General features: G+C 41.4%; 1 protein-coding gene across 1 annotated transcript in view; it reads right to left on the bottom strand.

Moving 5' to 3' along the window:
- The window catches only part of LOC111867416 (protein RRP5 homolog), a gene marked incomplete at its 5' end in the record, with an annotated part of 37,209 nt that overhangs the window by 2,224 nt on the left and 18,133 nt on the right, over window positions 1-16,852 (bottom strand). The window contains 8 exon segments of the mRNA XM_033752682.1: window positions 8,622-8,787; window positions 10,069-10,222; window positions 10,657-10,758; window positions 11,377-11,505; window positions 11,734-11,934; window positions 12,677-13,436; window positions 14,758-14,962; window positions 15,348-15,464. Coding sequence (XP_033608573.1) covers window positions 8,622-8,787; window positions 10,069-10,222; window positions 10,657-10,758; window positions 11,377-11,505; window positions 11,734-11,934; window positions 12,677-13,436; window positions 14,758-14,962; window positions 15,348-15,464 — 1,834 coding nt within the window.

The raw sequence follows: 16,852 nt of genomic DNA, 5'->3' as shown, positions 1-16,852 counted from the left end.
TTATCTTTGGAAAGTGACCACTTGGAAGAGGAAGAAACAGATGGGAGGGCAACATTAAGCATGGAAATGGGTTCTGAGGCTACATCAACATCTATTTTGTTTTCCTGGTCACCCCGAACTTTATATTTTAATCTTACTAAGATTTTGGGGTTGATGGAGCCGGCTCTGGGCCGTGTCCAGCGCTGGGTTCTGGTATTACCGCTGTTCTGTTGCATGGGAGGCCTTCCGGCGCGTTCGCCCGCTTCTTCTTAATTAAATCGAAAACCCTAAAGGCGCGTCCACATTACTCGTGCTCGTAAATCTTCGTCTACACTACTTCAGTTGCTCGCCAGGCTTCGGCGCGTGAGGATCCGTATATTTACACGTAGTGTGTATAGACTGTAGTCTTATTTTAATTTACTGGCTACAGTTTTTAAATTAAAAATCTGCTTGTCTCGTGACTTGTCATACCGTCCACATTACTCGCGAGCATAGCGAGTCATACGAGCACGAGTATAGTGGACGCGCCTTAAGACTTACGGCAGAAATGTATTTGACATAAAGTGAGTTTTGTTTGAAAGATATTTCGCTCCGACAAATATTTAGAGAGTTATACTCGTGGTTCTGCTCGAGACAGGAGAAGCGCAAGCAGAACTTCGTGCAACGTGTCTGTACTTGCCCGGTTATTGCGAACATTGGAATGTGTGGATACATTTTTGTGAATCTCATTAACATTAAATTTCATAAAAATTTGTAGATTTACATCTTCTGGGATATAACTAGTCGCCTGACGTGCCGAAGAAACATGTCGTCTCCATCTTCAAGGTCGAAGATTAAGCCAAGCAAAAAGCCAGCATAAGCAGGTAGCAAGCAGAACACTTAATGGCTTACTCTTCTAACCAGAAGATGGAGGTCACATGTTCCTCCGAAACGTATGCTGACTTTCAACGGATTGTACGGAGTTATATCCCAGAAACTAGAACTCTTCGTAGGAATTTCATTCAGTGGTTCTCAAGCTCTTAAATCCGGACAGGGCAAAAACCTTTGCCACGGCAGGCGGTTGCCTGGACGAGATTCAAAATCTGTACCTTCCTGCAATAATTTCACATCGTTACCTAGGTTACGGGCTGGGTAAGTGAGGAATTTGGGTTTGATTCCCAGTATGGGACAGATCTGTTCCTCTGCACAGCGTCCAGACACGTTTAAGTCCCCATCTGGCCCCGTTCACTGGGGGTAAAGCCGATGGCATGTGAAGCTGATCCCTCGCCCAACAGGTAACGCTGTCCCTGTGATTAACTGGTTAAGCACCATGCCATGAACACGTAGCGGGGACTGTAGGTACAGCTCCACGTATTCTTTATCTCGGTACTTGGCGAAGGTGAGTAGTCAGCTTCACGTCCTGGCCGTTTCACTCCCGCTACCAACTGGATAAGAGGCTGGGTGATCTCCAGAGCCGGTCTGGACGCCATAGAGAACAACAAAATCTTTCCCTTGTCGGGGATCGAACCCCGACCGCTTGGCCGTTCAGCGTGTAGACCAGTCGCTGTAACGACGAGTTCTGGGCACCGGGAGACACCGCTGTTGTGAAACTGCCTGTACTTGAAGAGTTTGAATGGAGCCCAGCGTGGCGCCCCGGGGACATGAGAGTGAGAAACAGCAGGTGTGCTTGTTCCGGATCCTCATAGTTGAAGTAGGCCATGGCTCCATTAAGGCGCAGAGAAACAAGAATGTGGCTGTTTACCTGCAGCCTGCAACAACTTCTGACCACAGGCGGCAGGCCGTTCACATAATCGGAAGAAACACAAGAGACCGGAGACAAGGAACGTTATACACAGAATGAGCAGTGGAATAACATGTGAGATTTGACGTTCTCGCGTATTCTTGGATGAGACGCCGTGTAGCCTGGTAAATCGTTACTAACATCAGTAGCTCTGAATACATGCCGTCGAACGGAGGGACTATTAGCGAATAGTGAATTTGAAAGGATGTGGAAGAGGTAGTGGCCAAATCTGAGATAATATCCTGGATTTCTCCTGAAGGGATTGAGGAAAACCATGCTGAACACTTGAGTCAACCTGCTTTGTGTCTTCCGTATTCTTCAACGAGTGTCAAGATGATAAAATCAAACGGAATGAGATGGCCAGGGCATGTAGCACGCATGGGATAGATGATAAATATACACAATATTTTGCTCAGAAAACACGTAGGGAAGAGTCCAGTTAAAAACCTACATGTACACGGGAAGATACATTACAAGAAAGCCTGGGATGAATTAATCGCCTATTTTCCTTTGATACGACATGGAACGCACAGAAAACGGGGGGGGGATACACAGACAGCAAGCTGCTCTCATAAGAATCCCTTCGGTTTTTAAAAATAAGGAAAGTAGGCTAAAAATGGGTCCTTAGAGACATGTGGTCGGCTGGGTAGCACTTTTGTTACGTCATGATATTCTTCCTGCTTTCCAAATCTCGACTTGAAGACAGGCTAACCCTGAAAAAGGTTTCTTTCGAGGATTTTCCTCAACCCCTCCAGGCCAGCGCGGCGACCGCCTCCTTCCTAATGCTTTCCAATTCATCGCCTACTGAGCATCCGTCACTGGACGCTGCGGTCTGGCGGCAAGTGTTACCTAACCGGTTCACGAAAAGCTATTCATCAGAGTGGCGGATAGGCGGGCCGATGTCCACCGGTGATGATCTCCCTTTGTCGGCACGCAGACCTACTGCTGCTCAGTCCTGGTACGCGCAAGAATGGCCTATCATTTTGTGGGTTAAACAAGCACACGACTGCGCTCTTCTTGAGATATGACGCTTAGAGATACAAACGTTTCGGAGGAACATGCTGCCTCCAACTTCAAGGCAGAAACCACGTACCGAGCAGGCTTGCGTGGCGGTAACGCTTGCGAGGTGCTCGGTTCGAATCTCGGCCGGGACACTAGCTATCCTGAGATTTCCAATGGTTTTACTCAGTCTCTAGAGGCAAATGCCTTCATAGCACTTCGAATAGGCCACGTCCGCTTCTTTCCAAATCCTCTCTAATTCATCGACCACTAACGATTCACCCACTGGGCACTAGACACAGCGCCATAGCACAAACAGTAAGCACGAGCGGGAGACAGGAGTTTCTGTGCCCATCTTCAGTGTAACTCGCTAAATATTCATCGGAGAACAAAATATTCGGCACAAAAGTTGTACAGCAGAATTAAACGCATTTCATGTCCTCTACACTTTTTTCTCCCATAAGTCTTAGATCGGGGGGGGGGGGGGGACCAGAACTGTGACACTGTGGGCGCATATTTGAAACTGTCTCCAAGCCCAATATGTATAGTGTCAGTCTAAGGGCTGCAGGGCCAGGGGTTCGATTTCCTCTTCTTCACAGCGCCTGCACCAGTTCTGGTGCCCAACCAGCCTATCCATCATGGATTCTGGACCCATTCTGCTGGTTGAAGTGACTACAGCACAACAGCTACTGCTACAACTCCCTATATACCGTTATGTTGGTATTACTATACAGAACACATATGTGAAACTGACTGCAGCATGAAATGTCACTTTTCACTTTATAATTTGGCAAAATGTAGGATTGAAACAAGAACAGTTGAATTTCATTATTCAGACAGATGTCTTCTGGTGACAAAGCAATGAAACATCATGAAAAGGTCTGTGGCTTACTTCATGGTGCTGTCAATATCCAAACTATATAACATCAAATGAAAGGATGGCTGAAGAACTGGAAAGGATCTGGAAGGAAGTGGTCATGGTAGATTCACAGAAGCGCCCTGGCAATTGCATGGAGGGACTGTAGAAAACACAAAACCAGGACAGCTACCCTATCAAACACCTCATGAATACAAGTCTACAGCACTGAAGTAATGCATGTTACTACATCAGAGACAAGAAGCTGTCAGATGGGTTGGCCATAGTAAATGAATGGAGGGAGGGAAACATTAGTGAAAAGTATGTTCCACTGCTCACCTCATGGACAAAGCACATTAACTGCATTTATCTATGGTTTACTTAATGAGGATCTCAGTAGCTCAGACCATACAGAACTGAATCACAGAATTGAGAATAAATAATAAGCCGGAAAGGATATGTTGTGGCCTATTTCAAGGTGACATCCTGCCTGCCATTCATGTACTGGATCTGAGGAAAACCACGGATAGTTCAGTCTGGATACTTGGTATCCAACCTGAGATTTGAAGCAGGCATTTCTGGGATACGAATAAGAAGCACTGCCTTTTCAACCAATTTGCTTTTAGTAGTAGTAGATGAAGAAGAAGAGGACGAGGAGGATGAACTCAGTCCCTAAATAAAGAATGCACACACAAAATTTACACAAAAAAATACGTAAGAATTTAAAATGAGAGTAGAACACATGCAAGTGAAGCACAACTTAGACCACTCTTCCTCTGAAGATAACAGAGCAGACCCCCAGATGAGCCGCTTACAACCAACAACTAGGCCACTACATTACCACACAGAGGTGCATGCACTAAGAAAGGCACCTCAGGGTAGTCCCACCCTCAGCGCACTGTGCAGGTTCTTAGCACTCAGCTTCCACTGGGCAGACCAATAATCCGCTTAGATGCAACTGATATACTCCTTCTTGGTATGCTGATGGTTGCTCCTTGCAGGACCTGAGGTTCACACAGCAGTGAGTTTAAAGGGTTCTATCTTCTGTGATATAACACCCCATACTCAAGGAGGATGATGTTTCTGCCTCAAATGAAGTGATAAAAAATGAGCACACTATAAGTTATTATATGTTCACTGAACATGAAATTTTTCTTTGCTAATATTTTTGTGAATACAATATTCCATTACTGAAGTGAAATTACATTTTTAAAGATGGCCAATAACAATACTTCTTGTTAGCTTGCTACCTGCTTCAGCTGGTTTCTTGTTTGGCTTGCTCTTCAACTCTGAAGATGGAGGCATTATGTTCTTCTGAATGTCAGGCTGCCTCTGAACTACACAGTGTTACAACTCTGAAGACTGCAGTCTTCAACAGAATTTTTACTAGATCTCGTTAAGTTCTGCTTATGCGTGACATCACTATCGTTAAAAGAACTTCCAGGGGCAGCACTCAAACGGCACTGGAGTGCCACCCTGAACTGTGCTGCCCCACTACAGCCCTGCACGTTTCTATATGCACTGCAAATCCACATTACTAACTCTGCCAGTAACTGAATCTACCAAAAGTATTCTCTCCATCATCATTTTGTATTTTTTAATATTGGATGTTATGAATGGATTGTGGGAATGCCTAGTAAATAAACAAATTAATAAGATACTTAGAGCTACCCTCCTTATCTACTGGCTGCCCACATGCCTTGCTGTGGTGACAATGGACCCACTTAATCTGTAATGAAGCCTTGCATTTCGACCATCTTGTCACTTTCAGCATTCCACAAAACCACTCCTCTGTTGGAACTGACTTACAATATTCAATAAAATTAATTCTGTGAAACCAGGCAGACGACTCTCAGGGAACTACATTCCATGCAGCCAGCCACAGCTGGAGGGCAACACACGCAACCAGGACACAGTGCTGGCCACTCCATGCTGGCTAATTATGTAGCTGTTACAAACAGTGCCTCTCTTGCTGGAAGTAGACACATCACAGTACCAACTTCATGATATAGGCTCCTCATTAAGCAGACACAATATTTATTTATTTACGGTTTCTCTGATGACACTGACAGTAGCTCAGGCTACACAGTGATGAATGGTAGGATGATTGGTGAATCATGAATTACAAAGAACATGAACAAAGTGAGTGCGGCATAATTTAATGTACTATCCCACCATTTACTTGTAGAAATGGAGGAAAACCACGCAAAACCTTAGTCAGGACTGGGCTGAGATTCGAACCTGGGACCTTTTAAGTATAAGGCAGCAGTGTTACCCAATTGACGTCACTGTTCAGTATCCACTGTTAGTGAAAACCAACGCCCATCACTGTCATCATAAAAGCTCACACCTGAACTATGTCCAGAGCCAATTCAATTCATGTCACATCTGCAAATCATCTTTTTTAAAATGAATTTCCAAATTTACAATATTTATAAATGACACAGTTCTTAATTTCTTGTCATTAGCAATCCAACAGCGTGCTCTGACAGAGATTAAACACTCAAAAGTTGAGGGACCTCCAGTATCATATTGTCCATGCCAAGTTTCATGAAAATTCATTAACTGTTTCATAAATTATTAGGTAAGGACAAATGCACACACAGATATTATGAGATCATACTTCTGCCTTTCCCAGACAGAAAAGCAGAACAGAAATATGTATTTCATATAAATAAGAGAGAGAAAAAAATGTACAGAGCCATGTCAAAGTGATGGATGAAATTCAGAAATACAGGTCAGTGCTGATAAGATATGAATACTGATCAGAAAGGGGTCTGATAGAAGTAGGGCAGTGACGAGACAAAGTTGGCCACTCTTTGGCTCCAGAGGTCACTAACCCATGACTCAACTGAAACCTGCTTCTTCTAGTGCACCATCCCCAGCAAAGCACAGACGCACACATACAACCAACAGGAGAATGTTCTATATCCTTTTCTGTAATTCCACACAATAGGCCAATGTCTGTTCTGACTTCAAACCCACCTTTCCAGTGTCTGTTCATGTGGGTTAAACATATGAAGCCTCAAGTTCACCTCAATAATATTTAAATATTCAGACCCTAACTCACAGAAAACATAGTGTCTCCATTACAAAGATCAGCCAGCTAAAGCTGTCTAGCAAAATAGTTGCCGCTAATTCTGAGAATCATACAAAATCCATAAATACAACTGTGTGCAATTAGACGTTTTTTCTCTGGCAACCAATGTGCTTTGCAGGGAAAACCAGTTTTGTCTATAATCATGCATTCTTCCATGGCATGAATAAATGGAGAGTGGCTCAAAAAAATGTATACACAATTTACCTGAGGTCTCTTCAAAGTTGAACCGAAATGTAGTGCATGGTGTGTAGTTGCACGTTGAAGAGTGTATATTTTTTTTTATTTAGTTTCTTTCGTACAGTTTTGCTTGATTATAATTTTCTGCAACTGGTGGTGTATTTCTTGATCCCTCTCAAACATTTAATTTCAACTCATTTAAATTCATAATTATTTGTATTCTTTTTAATTGAAAGTTCAATTAATTACTCATCATTTCAATGTTCTGTTTACTGCAACACGTACACCCTGACAACACTTTCAGGGTTAGCTTCATCAGTATAGTGAGAGGATATGGGTTGAAGAGCCCAGAAACTGGAGGGCTGATTGCTGGCAGAGGCAAGAGGTTTTTCTCTTCTCCGAAGTATCCAGACCAGCTCTGGGGCCAACCCTGATGACTCCTACCAAATGGGGTTCTTTCCCTGGGGATTAAGTGGCTGTGATGTGAAGCTGACCACGCACATCTATCTAGTGACGAGGTTAATATGTGGAGTTATACCTTTACTCATCCTCACAAATCGTCATGGTGTGGTCATTAATTAAGTACAGGGACAAATTTACCCTTACTTTACTTTACATTTACACATTCATAAGAAACATATTTATGGTTTGTGTTATGAGTTCACTTAAAACTAACAACACACAAACATACATGTACAAATATAAATTACAAACAATATATTTATTTAACAATGCTAGAAGTAGCTCAGTCTACAAAGAATTGGAAGGGGTGTGATGGGGAAATGGTCACGGCCTAATGCGAGGTATTATACTTGCAGAGGCCTGAAGGGACTGTGGAAAATCATAAAAGCTAAGTCAAAATGTGAACCTTGGATCTCACAAATATGAAGTAGGGCTGTAACAATCAGTATCCAGATACTTGAAACGTAAAGCCTGATCTACAGATAAGTTTAAAATAGGGCCATAATGTCCATAGTTGTTTTTTATTTGTATAAATTAGGGAGGGCAGTCTTAGTCATCACATGCACTCAGAGCACTGCTATATCCACTGTGCACCCCCTGAACTGTCCAGGCCTTGCTGCAAAGAGCTCTGATCATAACAGTAATGACATCACCCTCCTGACTGGGGCCCTCTTCATGTCTGTCAACTCTAAACATGCACAGTTGAAGACTGTGTGTCCTGCCAACAATCCTCCTCCTGCTCACAGAGCTTTCCCAGAAGCCCACAACACGTAGGATCCGCCTCAGCGTACACTGGCCAGTCAGCAGCTCTGTTACGCTGTTTCCTGTTCAAGGCCAATAGGTCCCTAGACAGTTTATTTAAAGGCCTTTCAATGAAGGGCTTCAACTGTCCTGTGCCCAGTGCAGCAGCCCAAAATTTGTACTGCCTCTCCTTCAGCCACTCCTCAACCTTGGGCCTACACAGGTTCAGATGAACTGCTGATTCAGGATCAATGAGTGGAGCACTTGACCCTTCCCTAGCAAAGGCACCTGCATCCTCATTACCCTAAATCCCACTGACCAGAGAAGACACACACTACATGCTGACACTCCCAGACAAGCTCTGATGTCACCGTCGGCAGTCAAGGGTCAGCAGAATTGCTTGACTATTTAAGAATATATAACTATGCTCACCTGAATATGAAGCATGAGGCTGCTCACGTAGAATTTCATATGTGAACCCTAAATCTGATGCCCATACAAAAGATGCACAAGAAGAGTTAACTTACCTTGCTGCTTCCAGCTGTCCATTCTTCACCAACATATCGACATAGCTGCTCCAAATATCCACGCGTTTAGGATACGAAGTCAGGATATGTTCCATCAGTGTCTGTGCACGTTCTGGTTCACCCAGTTGGTTCTCCAAGTGTGCAAATTTTGAGATAATTTCTACATCTGCAAAGCAAATGCCAGGAAAGTTTTGTTTTACAACACTGTAACAGGTAAACCAGAAGGAAGGAGCTAACACAGATAAAAAAGGAAGTGATGATGCCACCAGCTACAGTGAAGACAACCATAAAGGTGAGTGTAATGGAGGGGGAGGAAGATAAGAAAAAAAAGGAAAAGCTGAAAATGAGAAAAATTATAAAAAGCATTGTTTAAAGGAAAGACATATACAGTGGAACCTCGCTTAACGAGCACCTCTCATAATGAGTAATTCGCATAATGAGCAAAACAAATTGTAAAAAAATGACTTGCTTAATGAGCGACATTTCACATAACAAGTGACGAGAGGGGAAGTCCCGGATTGTGTGATTGCTACATCAGTCTGCGTTTAGCATTCGTTCCGCTAGCATCTTAGTGTCGCTTGTGATCACACATTTTTCCAAACTTGTGTGCAAAGTTTAATAACCCTTACAAAAATGTCCCCGAAGAAAAAGCAGCAAAAAGACAACCATAAGAGAATAAAAATAACCGTAGAAATGAAATGTAAAATCAATGAAAAGCAAGAACGAGGTGTGAGTGTGGCTGATCTAGCATGCACATACAGTCGGTCTACATCAACGATTTGGACTATCCTCAAGAACAAGGACAAGATTAAGGAGATGGATGCTTCAAAGGGAGTGACAAGAATATCTACGCAACGGTTATGTATTCTCGACGATGCTGAAAGGTTGCTCCTCATATGGATTTTTTTGTTTGTTTTCTGAAAATCGAATTCGCATTCCAGGTTGGTTCATTCTGCATAGAAGAAAAGATGAAGATGATTCACACTCCTTAACAATGTATGCATAATTTTCTTTGAATAAACGTTATACATAACATTTTTTGAGTATTTTTTCGGCATGGAACGCATTATTGTATTTTACATTAATTTATATGGGAAAAATTGTTTCGCTTAAAGAGTGTTTTGCATTATGAGTAAGATTCTGAAACGAATTATGCTCGTTAAGCGGGGTTCCACTGTATTTCAATATGATCTTAAAAAATGCAAAGAAATGACACTGAAGGGAGGCAGGAAGATCCCCCACAATGTCAGTAACTTTTACCCAAAATATTCTGCCATGAAAAATTTCAGGTAATAACTCCATATTAACCGTACGGTTATGCAGCATTAACATACTGAATACTGAAAGCAGACATTACACAATCTGAAACACTTACACAGGAAAAGAAGTGATCATATCTTTCTAAAACGCATGTACATTCAGTCAAAATCCAATTAACATTGCTTACGTAATTTCTTATCCAGGTTAGTTATGGCTCTCTGCATTAGGGAGCGAGCCTTCTCAAGCTTCCCCAGTTTCAGAAGCACTTCCCCACCCTGCAACCACGCCTGTTTGTTGTCTCGGAATTTCTTCGTGAGCAAAGATACTAGTTTCTCAGCTTCCTGGAAGAAAACATTCAGATAATCAGACTGGAAAGTCATGAAATTGAATTGAAACTAAATTTAAATATTCCATGGAGCACATTCAGCAGCTATCTTGTACAAAGACAGGTTTGAAATTTAATATTCGCTTCAAGCATTTCATTCAGACTGTGTGGTTTGTATAGATCACCTGGTGCTGAAATCAAGATGATTAAAACAGGCTAGATGTGGCAGTATGGTGGGGAAATAAATGTATACAGAATGTAAAGATTTCTCTTGCCAACCAGCCATTTATAAGGCCAAGAAGACTGCAGGACAATAGGTTGTGAAGCACACAAGTGGATGGAACTGACCCAGGATTGTGTCCAATGGTGGGTTTTGGCATTAGCTGTATTGAACCTTTGTGTTCTACAGGTACAGGCTTAGTTATGAGCCAGTACATAATTAATACGTACCTCACTTTTGCCACTGTCAGCATATATTTGCAGCATCTGTGTATGGACCTTAAATGGGTCATTCATTTGAAGTGCTTCTTCAAGGACTTTGTCCAGACTTTCCTGGAGATGGAGAAAACAAGAAATGTAGCTTCTGTTCACAATCTTAATTGCTGACAAAAATAATGTGATAAATTCATTATACTGGAGGCATATGTAGGATTTCATTTCAGAGAGCATTTAAAAAAATTAATAACTTATTATTTATATTTTGTAACTGAAAGGTAAAGACGAAGTTTCCTTTCCATTACAGCACTGTACCATCAAGGTGCATAAAGGATGTAGAGGTAAAGATCCACACATTCTACACCACAACAACATTAAATTGCAGTGAGTGGTTAGAATCACACTGCAGTTGCTTCTCCCTCTGTAGGCATCAGAATAAAGATGNGGGGGGGGGGGGTGGCATCAGAAGTAGTCTGAAAGTTGATGAGAAGAAACTGTGCCCTGTTGGACACTGAACACTAGCAGCCCAGCCTGCAGCCAATTTAACAGTGAATTATGCAAATCCACAGGCAGACAGTTCTCTTTCAACTACGGAGATTATGTAGTTTCATATTACATGGGAAGTTGATCTTAACTGTTCCTTCCAGTCTGCCCTGTAGTAATGTATAAGATGTTACTGCCTAATTTGTGATCCTTCAGCAGGCAACAACAATTATTTATAAAACAAGAACTTACCTTTGTGCCATAAAGATTCTCAAGGTTAAGCAGCGCACACCAAACATTCAGTTTTTCCTGCTCCTCACGGAACGAAATTGTGTTTAATGCTCGGTGAGCGATGGCACGAGCCTTTTCTATTTCTGTTGCCTGAAACATTATGTACCACACGCATGAATCCATGACACACATCCTTCTTGGGTACTCACATGGTCAAGAAATTTCTTGCTGATGTGAAACTGGGATTCAGTGACATGTTAACAAAATCCTACTGTTGGAGCCTATCCTGAGCCTATTAAATCCAACCAACACCTTCACACCTCCCTGTATTTCTTCAAGATTCAACCAATGATGATGATAATGATTAAAGCAGCTCACCTGGAGGTGAAATGCCATGTACTTGATCCAGCACATTGAATTGTTGGGTGAAGACAGAACAAGTCTATCAAAATCATCAGCTGACTGTGGTCCAGTTTCTGAGTCCATCAGTTTCTGTTCTATAGCTCGAAGACGTTCCTCCTCCTGACGTGCTTGCTCCCTGCGTTCCACTCGACTCAGTTTCTTTGACTTGCCTTCAGTCTGAAATCACAATGTCAAAACAAAACCCATTTCTAGAAAGAAAGAAAAAAGAAAGAAAGAAAGAAAGAAAAAAGGTAAAGGCATCCCTGCAACAGGCCATGGAGGCCCATAGGATTGTGAGATGTTGATGCTCTCACAATTTCTAGACAACAGGCTCACAGATGGCGGTAAGGCTGTCAGCCTTACATGCCTGCCACCCTTTAGCCCCAGGAATGTTCTTGGTACTCATTTCTGCTAGACACTTGAGTCAACCCCAGGGCCATAGTGTGGCAGGATTAGGTAACTTGAAAATTCCAAGCCATCGGGATTCAATCCCGCGACCTTCCAGCTTGTAGCATAGTGCCTCAACCAAGTATGCTACCACATGCCTCCAAACACATTTCAGTTAATCAAAAAAAACTGTCTGCCAGAAATATCTGGCTGCATGAAAACTTTGCTTTCATATGCCACATATCATTCTTCCTTTGGGTTAGCGTGATGCAAATAAATGTGCTGTGCCTTCCTTTATTGTACAACTTCTGTATTCATACGGAAACAAAGATGTGTTGTGTTATATATGTGTCTGGGATTCTGGGAATGTTAGCAGCACTGAAAAGACTCGGCCAGTTGGACTACATGCATGCACCATCATTGTAATGCAACACAATGAGTAAGGCTTTCATACAGATATTACTGTTAAGGCAACAACCAAGAGATACAAGGCTGGAGATTGCAAGTATATTCTTCTACATCATCCCCCTACCTTGCTGACTTCCTCTTCATCTGATGAACTGTCAGACTTCTGAGCTGCGGCAGCTGCAGGAAGGAGAGATGGATCTGCGTCCCACACAAACCCTGCACTCACTGATAATCGCGCTGCCTGACCACAATATAAATTTTTCAGTTCTTTAATCTCTTTCCTCTGTATTAATGTTTCCACTCCACTGTTACAACCTCCTTCATGATCAATATCCTTCAATTCTTTAAGCAGTTCATCCCGCACTGTTGTTTTCATCTTCTTCTTGTAAGTCTCTTCACAATCTTCAATAATTCCTTCTTCATGCATTTTCCTCTTCTTTTGTTTCATTTCCTGTTCTGTAATATAATCATCTGAATTATGTGACGTTTCCTGCACCTCATTCGATGTGCTGTTACCATAGTAATTCTTCATAGCTTTAGCTTCAAGTCTTCTCAGAAAAGCTGTCTCATCTTCATCTGAAGATTCCTCTCCTGATTTTGTTTCATTTTCTGGTTCACTTACACATGCATCATCATTTGTAGGACCCTCACAAGAATCATATCCTGCCCCTTCATGTCTCTTGACTCTGGGCAGAATTCTTGTGTTCAGTTCCTGTTCAGATGTACCAAGCCTGTTGCCATTACTCAACTCAGACTTCTGGTGTTGCGATGTTCTGTCAACTTTTCTCTTTGCCGATTCTGCAGCAACTGCTGCTCTTGCTTTCAATTTGATGAGTTTAAAAACAAATTTCTGCTGCAAACAGATTATTCTTCCACCAACCAAACTAGAAAATACAGACAAAGAAATAAACATGAGACAAAGTTCAGATGGTTGTGATTTATTCATTTCATGCACATGAATTTTTATTTATTCCCTGTTTATTTAACAATGTTTCAATAGCTCTTCAGATCACACAGCACTCAATTACAGGAAAATTATTAAACACTGAACTGAAGAGGACACTGAAGGAAAAAATGTGGAATAATTTGAGACACTATCCTGGCACTTGCCTGCAAGCACTGAGTAAAACCATGAAAGCCCTCCTGATAGTTTCTGGTCTAAAACCTGAGGCTGTGCCTTCCAAAAAATAAGACTGTTATGCAATCAACTGCCAATGTCTGGTTAGTCACAAGAAGACACACGAGAAAAGGTAACATCTCTGCTTATGATGCTGTGTACACCTTCTGTTAGTATAGTGAAACCCCCATTCAAAGTTTCTTAGGGACCCATGGAACTAAACTGGAGAAAACCTTAAAGGGAGGCAATTTTCAACTGTGAGATTACTGATTTGGCATAATTAACACTTAACGTTACATTAAGGAAAACCTTAAATTGTGGAATATTAAAGGGGGGGGTTCATCTCTAATTACCTTCTACAAGAATATCCAAGGGTCCATCTATTCGTGATAACTTTACAAGTTACTTCAAGTTGAAATTATGGTGTCAAACTCACAGTACATATAAAGAGCCACAAGTTATTTTTAAAATATCCAATGATAGGGGTATTGTTCTGAATCCCCTGCCAAGCCTTTGGAGACTTTAAATAAAAAAATAATAAAAAAAACTCTGTGGCCTGTAGTCCACAAGCGAACTATACCGACCGAGCGACTGTCGCTTGTCAGCAAAGTTAGTGCCAACTTTTTGCAGACAGATGATGTTGTGTGGTCAGCGCAATGGATCCCTATGGCCATTAATCACGGTTTTCTAGACTGTAGCTACTATTTCCTTGAAATAGCTCCTCCATTATTCTCACGAGGCTGAGCGGACCCCATTCAAGACCCACTACTTCTCAGAAAATCTGGTAGCGCCGGTAATCGAACTTGGGACCTCTGGATCTGTAGCCAGGAATTCTGACCACTAGATGACAGAGGCAGTCACCTTTTGGAGACTAATATGGATCCAAATTAAATATACTTGACAATTTTTTTGTGTTGCTCCGAGGTACAACACATCACCAAACTCCTTACAAAGTTTGTGAGGAGAATCATGAAGAGGAGGAGATATCACCTCTCTTTTGCACATTTGGGACATTTAATAAAACCTTGTTCACCCAATTGGACACAAAAATATATAAGAGTCTGTACACTCTCAAGACTAAAACTTACGCCTGCACTATCATCTTGCTAGTTTCACCGATTCTGTATTGCTGCAAGTCTGGCACCAAATCATTCATGTGACATCGTGATGGAAGATATGCAAGCTGCTTCCTTCCTGCTCCTTTCAAAACAATCACAATCATCTCTTGACGCACACTTAACACTTCACCTCGTACTCCGGTTCCAACACCCAGATCATTGTCAAGTTTTCCATCTGAAGAAAAAATAACCAATATGGAAAAAATTAAAAGATATAACCACAGTTTCCTTCCATATCTTTGTTATTACACGATTCACAGTCTAATTTTATTTCAACTGTGAAAAAGAATGTATATATACAAATAAATTCGCATAAATGCACATAATGTTACTCACAATTTTCTTGACATGTTCTGCTCTATGGACATCTGTGTTAATCCTTTAATGTGTGAGGATAGGGAAGAATGAATAAGGATGTTGTTATAAGAGGGAACAACTGGATGCAGAATCAAGAGAACTGATGACAGGAAGATACAAAAGCAGTATCTTTCATTGAAAAAACTCATCACTGATAAAACTATCAATGGATGATGGTCACAGAGTCATAATTGTGAATCTACCTTGCACTGTATTGATCCGTTTCATGATACCATGACAGAGAGTTAACTCAACACACTGATTCAGGAAATCTATGAACAACACTGTCCCTTCGACCTTGGCTCCACATTTCAAGGGTCCTAGAACAGATATGCAGACAGAAAAATAATCATTACTGGTGTTGACAATGGTTAATTTATTAGACAAAATCATAAATATGCAACATAGAATTATGATACAAAGTTGGTAAACAGGGAAAATGCTGAAACAAAAGGGGAGGGGGAGAGAAGTACAACAATTATAAATACTTTGAAAAATGTGACAGGATTCAAATAATTGGGGAACATAGTAAGAAAAAAAAATCATGTTCCTGAAAATATCTTGTATTCTAGATAAAGTTAAGAGCACATTAAATGTAGGAAATGTTTGTTGGCATTCGGTTCAAAATCAATTTTATATTTCTGATCTAATGATTAAATTATATAAAAATATGACTTTATCTACTGTTTTACACAGCTGTGAAACTTTGTTGCTCACCCTAAGGGAAGAAGACAGGTTAAGTGTGTTTGAGAACAGGGAACTGAGGGGAATATTTAGTATGAAGATGTCAGAAGTAACAGGTTCGTGGGGGGATAACAATCCATGATGCAGAGCTTCATATTTATACTCTTCATCTAATATTGTTAGGTTAATCAAATGCAGGATGAGAGGAGAGGAAGATGGGAAGACAAGAAATGAACAAAAAATATTCACTGCAGAACATCTGAAGCAGAGATTAACTGCAACACAGAGTGCAGGTTGGAGCCAGATTGGTGAAAAACATGGTCTGGGGATGTGGCCTGGATCCAGCAGCAGGCCCTCATCAATATTGCAGGCAATGTAAGTCAGGACTGCATAAGAGGTTAGGGGTTTGATAACTATTACACTCTCTAGATGAACCTGTGCATTTAGTTTATGCGGGACAGAAATATCAATCTCTCACTGTATGGAAGAACTCAGAGATAGTGATATTGGGTTTTTGGACTTTATCCATCGTTCTGGTTTTAAGATAACTAAGAAAAACACGATGTTTTGGAAACTGGATCTGTTTCCTCAATCACTGGTCCAGTGACTGAGGCTAGCTCTTTCTAAGGGACCCAACAGAATAGGTGTTTTCCCTCACCTGAGGACGGAAACAGATNTTTCCGAAACGTCGTGTTTTTCTTAGTTTTCTTAAAACCAGGACGATGGATAAAGTCCGAAAACCCAATATCTCTATGTGTTATACACCATCGTCAGAATCCTATAGTAACTACTCAGAGATAGTGTATAAGGAAAATGATCTGAGGAGAACAATGGGACCAGAGTGATTGGGATAACTGCATGAACAGATATTTCATAAGAAAGTTGTCTTCTGGGTTTAGGCACCGTGTATTCTTCGTTTTGGCCGACGTTTCGGAGGAACATAGCGCCTCCATCTTCAGAGCAGTTGAATAGCTGCGGAGAGCAGTAGCTGTGGTGATAGGATGTGGAAGGTGCTGCTTATATA

Source organism: Cryptotermes secundus, unplaced genomic scaffold (assembly GCF_002891405.2).
Source record: "Cryptotermes secundus unplaced genomic scaffold, Csec_1.0 scaffold423, whole genome shotgun sequence".
In the NCBI taxonomy this organism is placed as follows: Eukaryota; Metazoa; Arthropoda; class Insecta; order Blattodea; family Kalotermitidae; genus Cryptotermes; species Cryptotermes secundus.
This window is presented reverse-complemented; position numbering and strand designations above follow the sequence as displayed.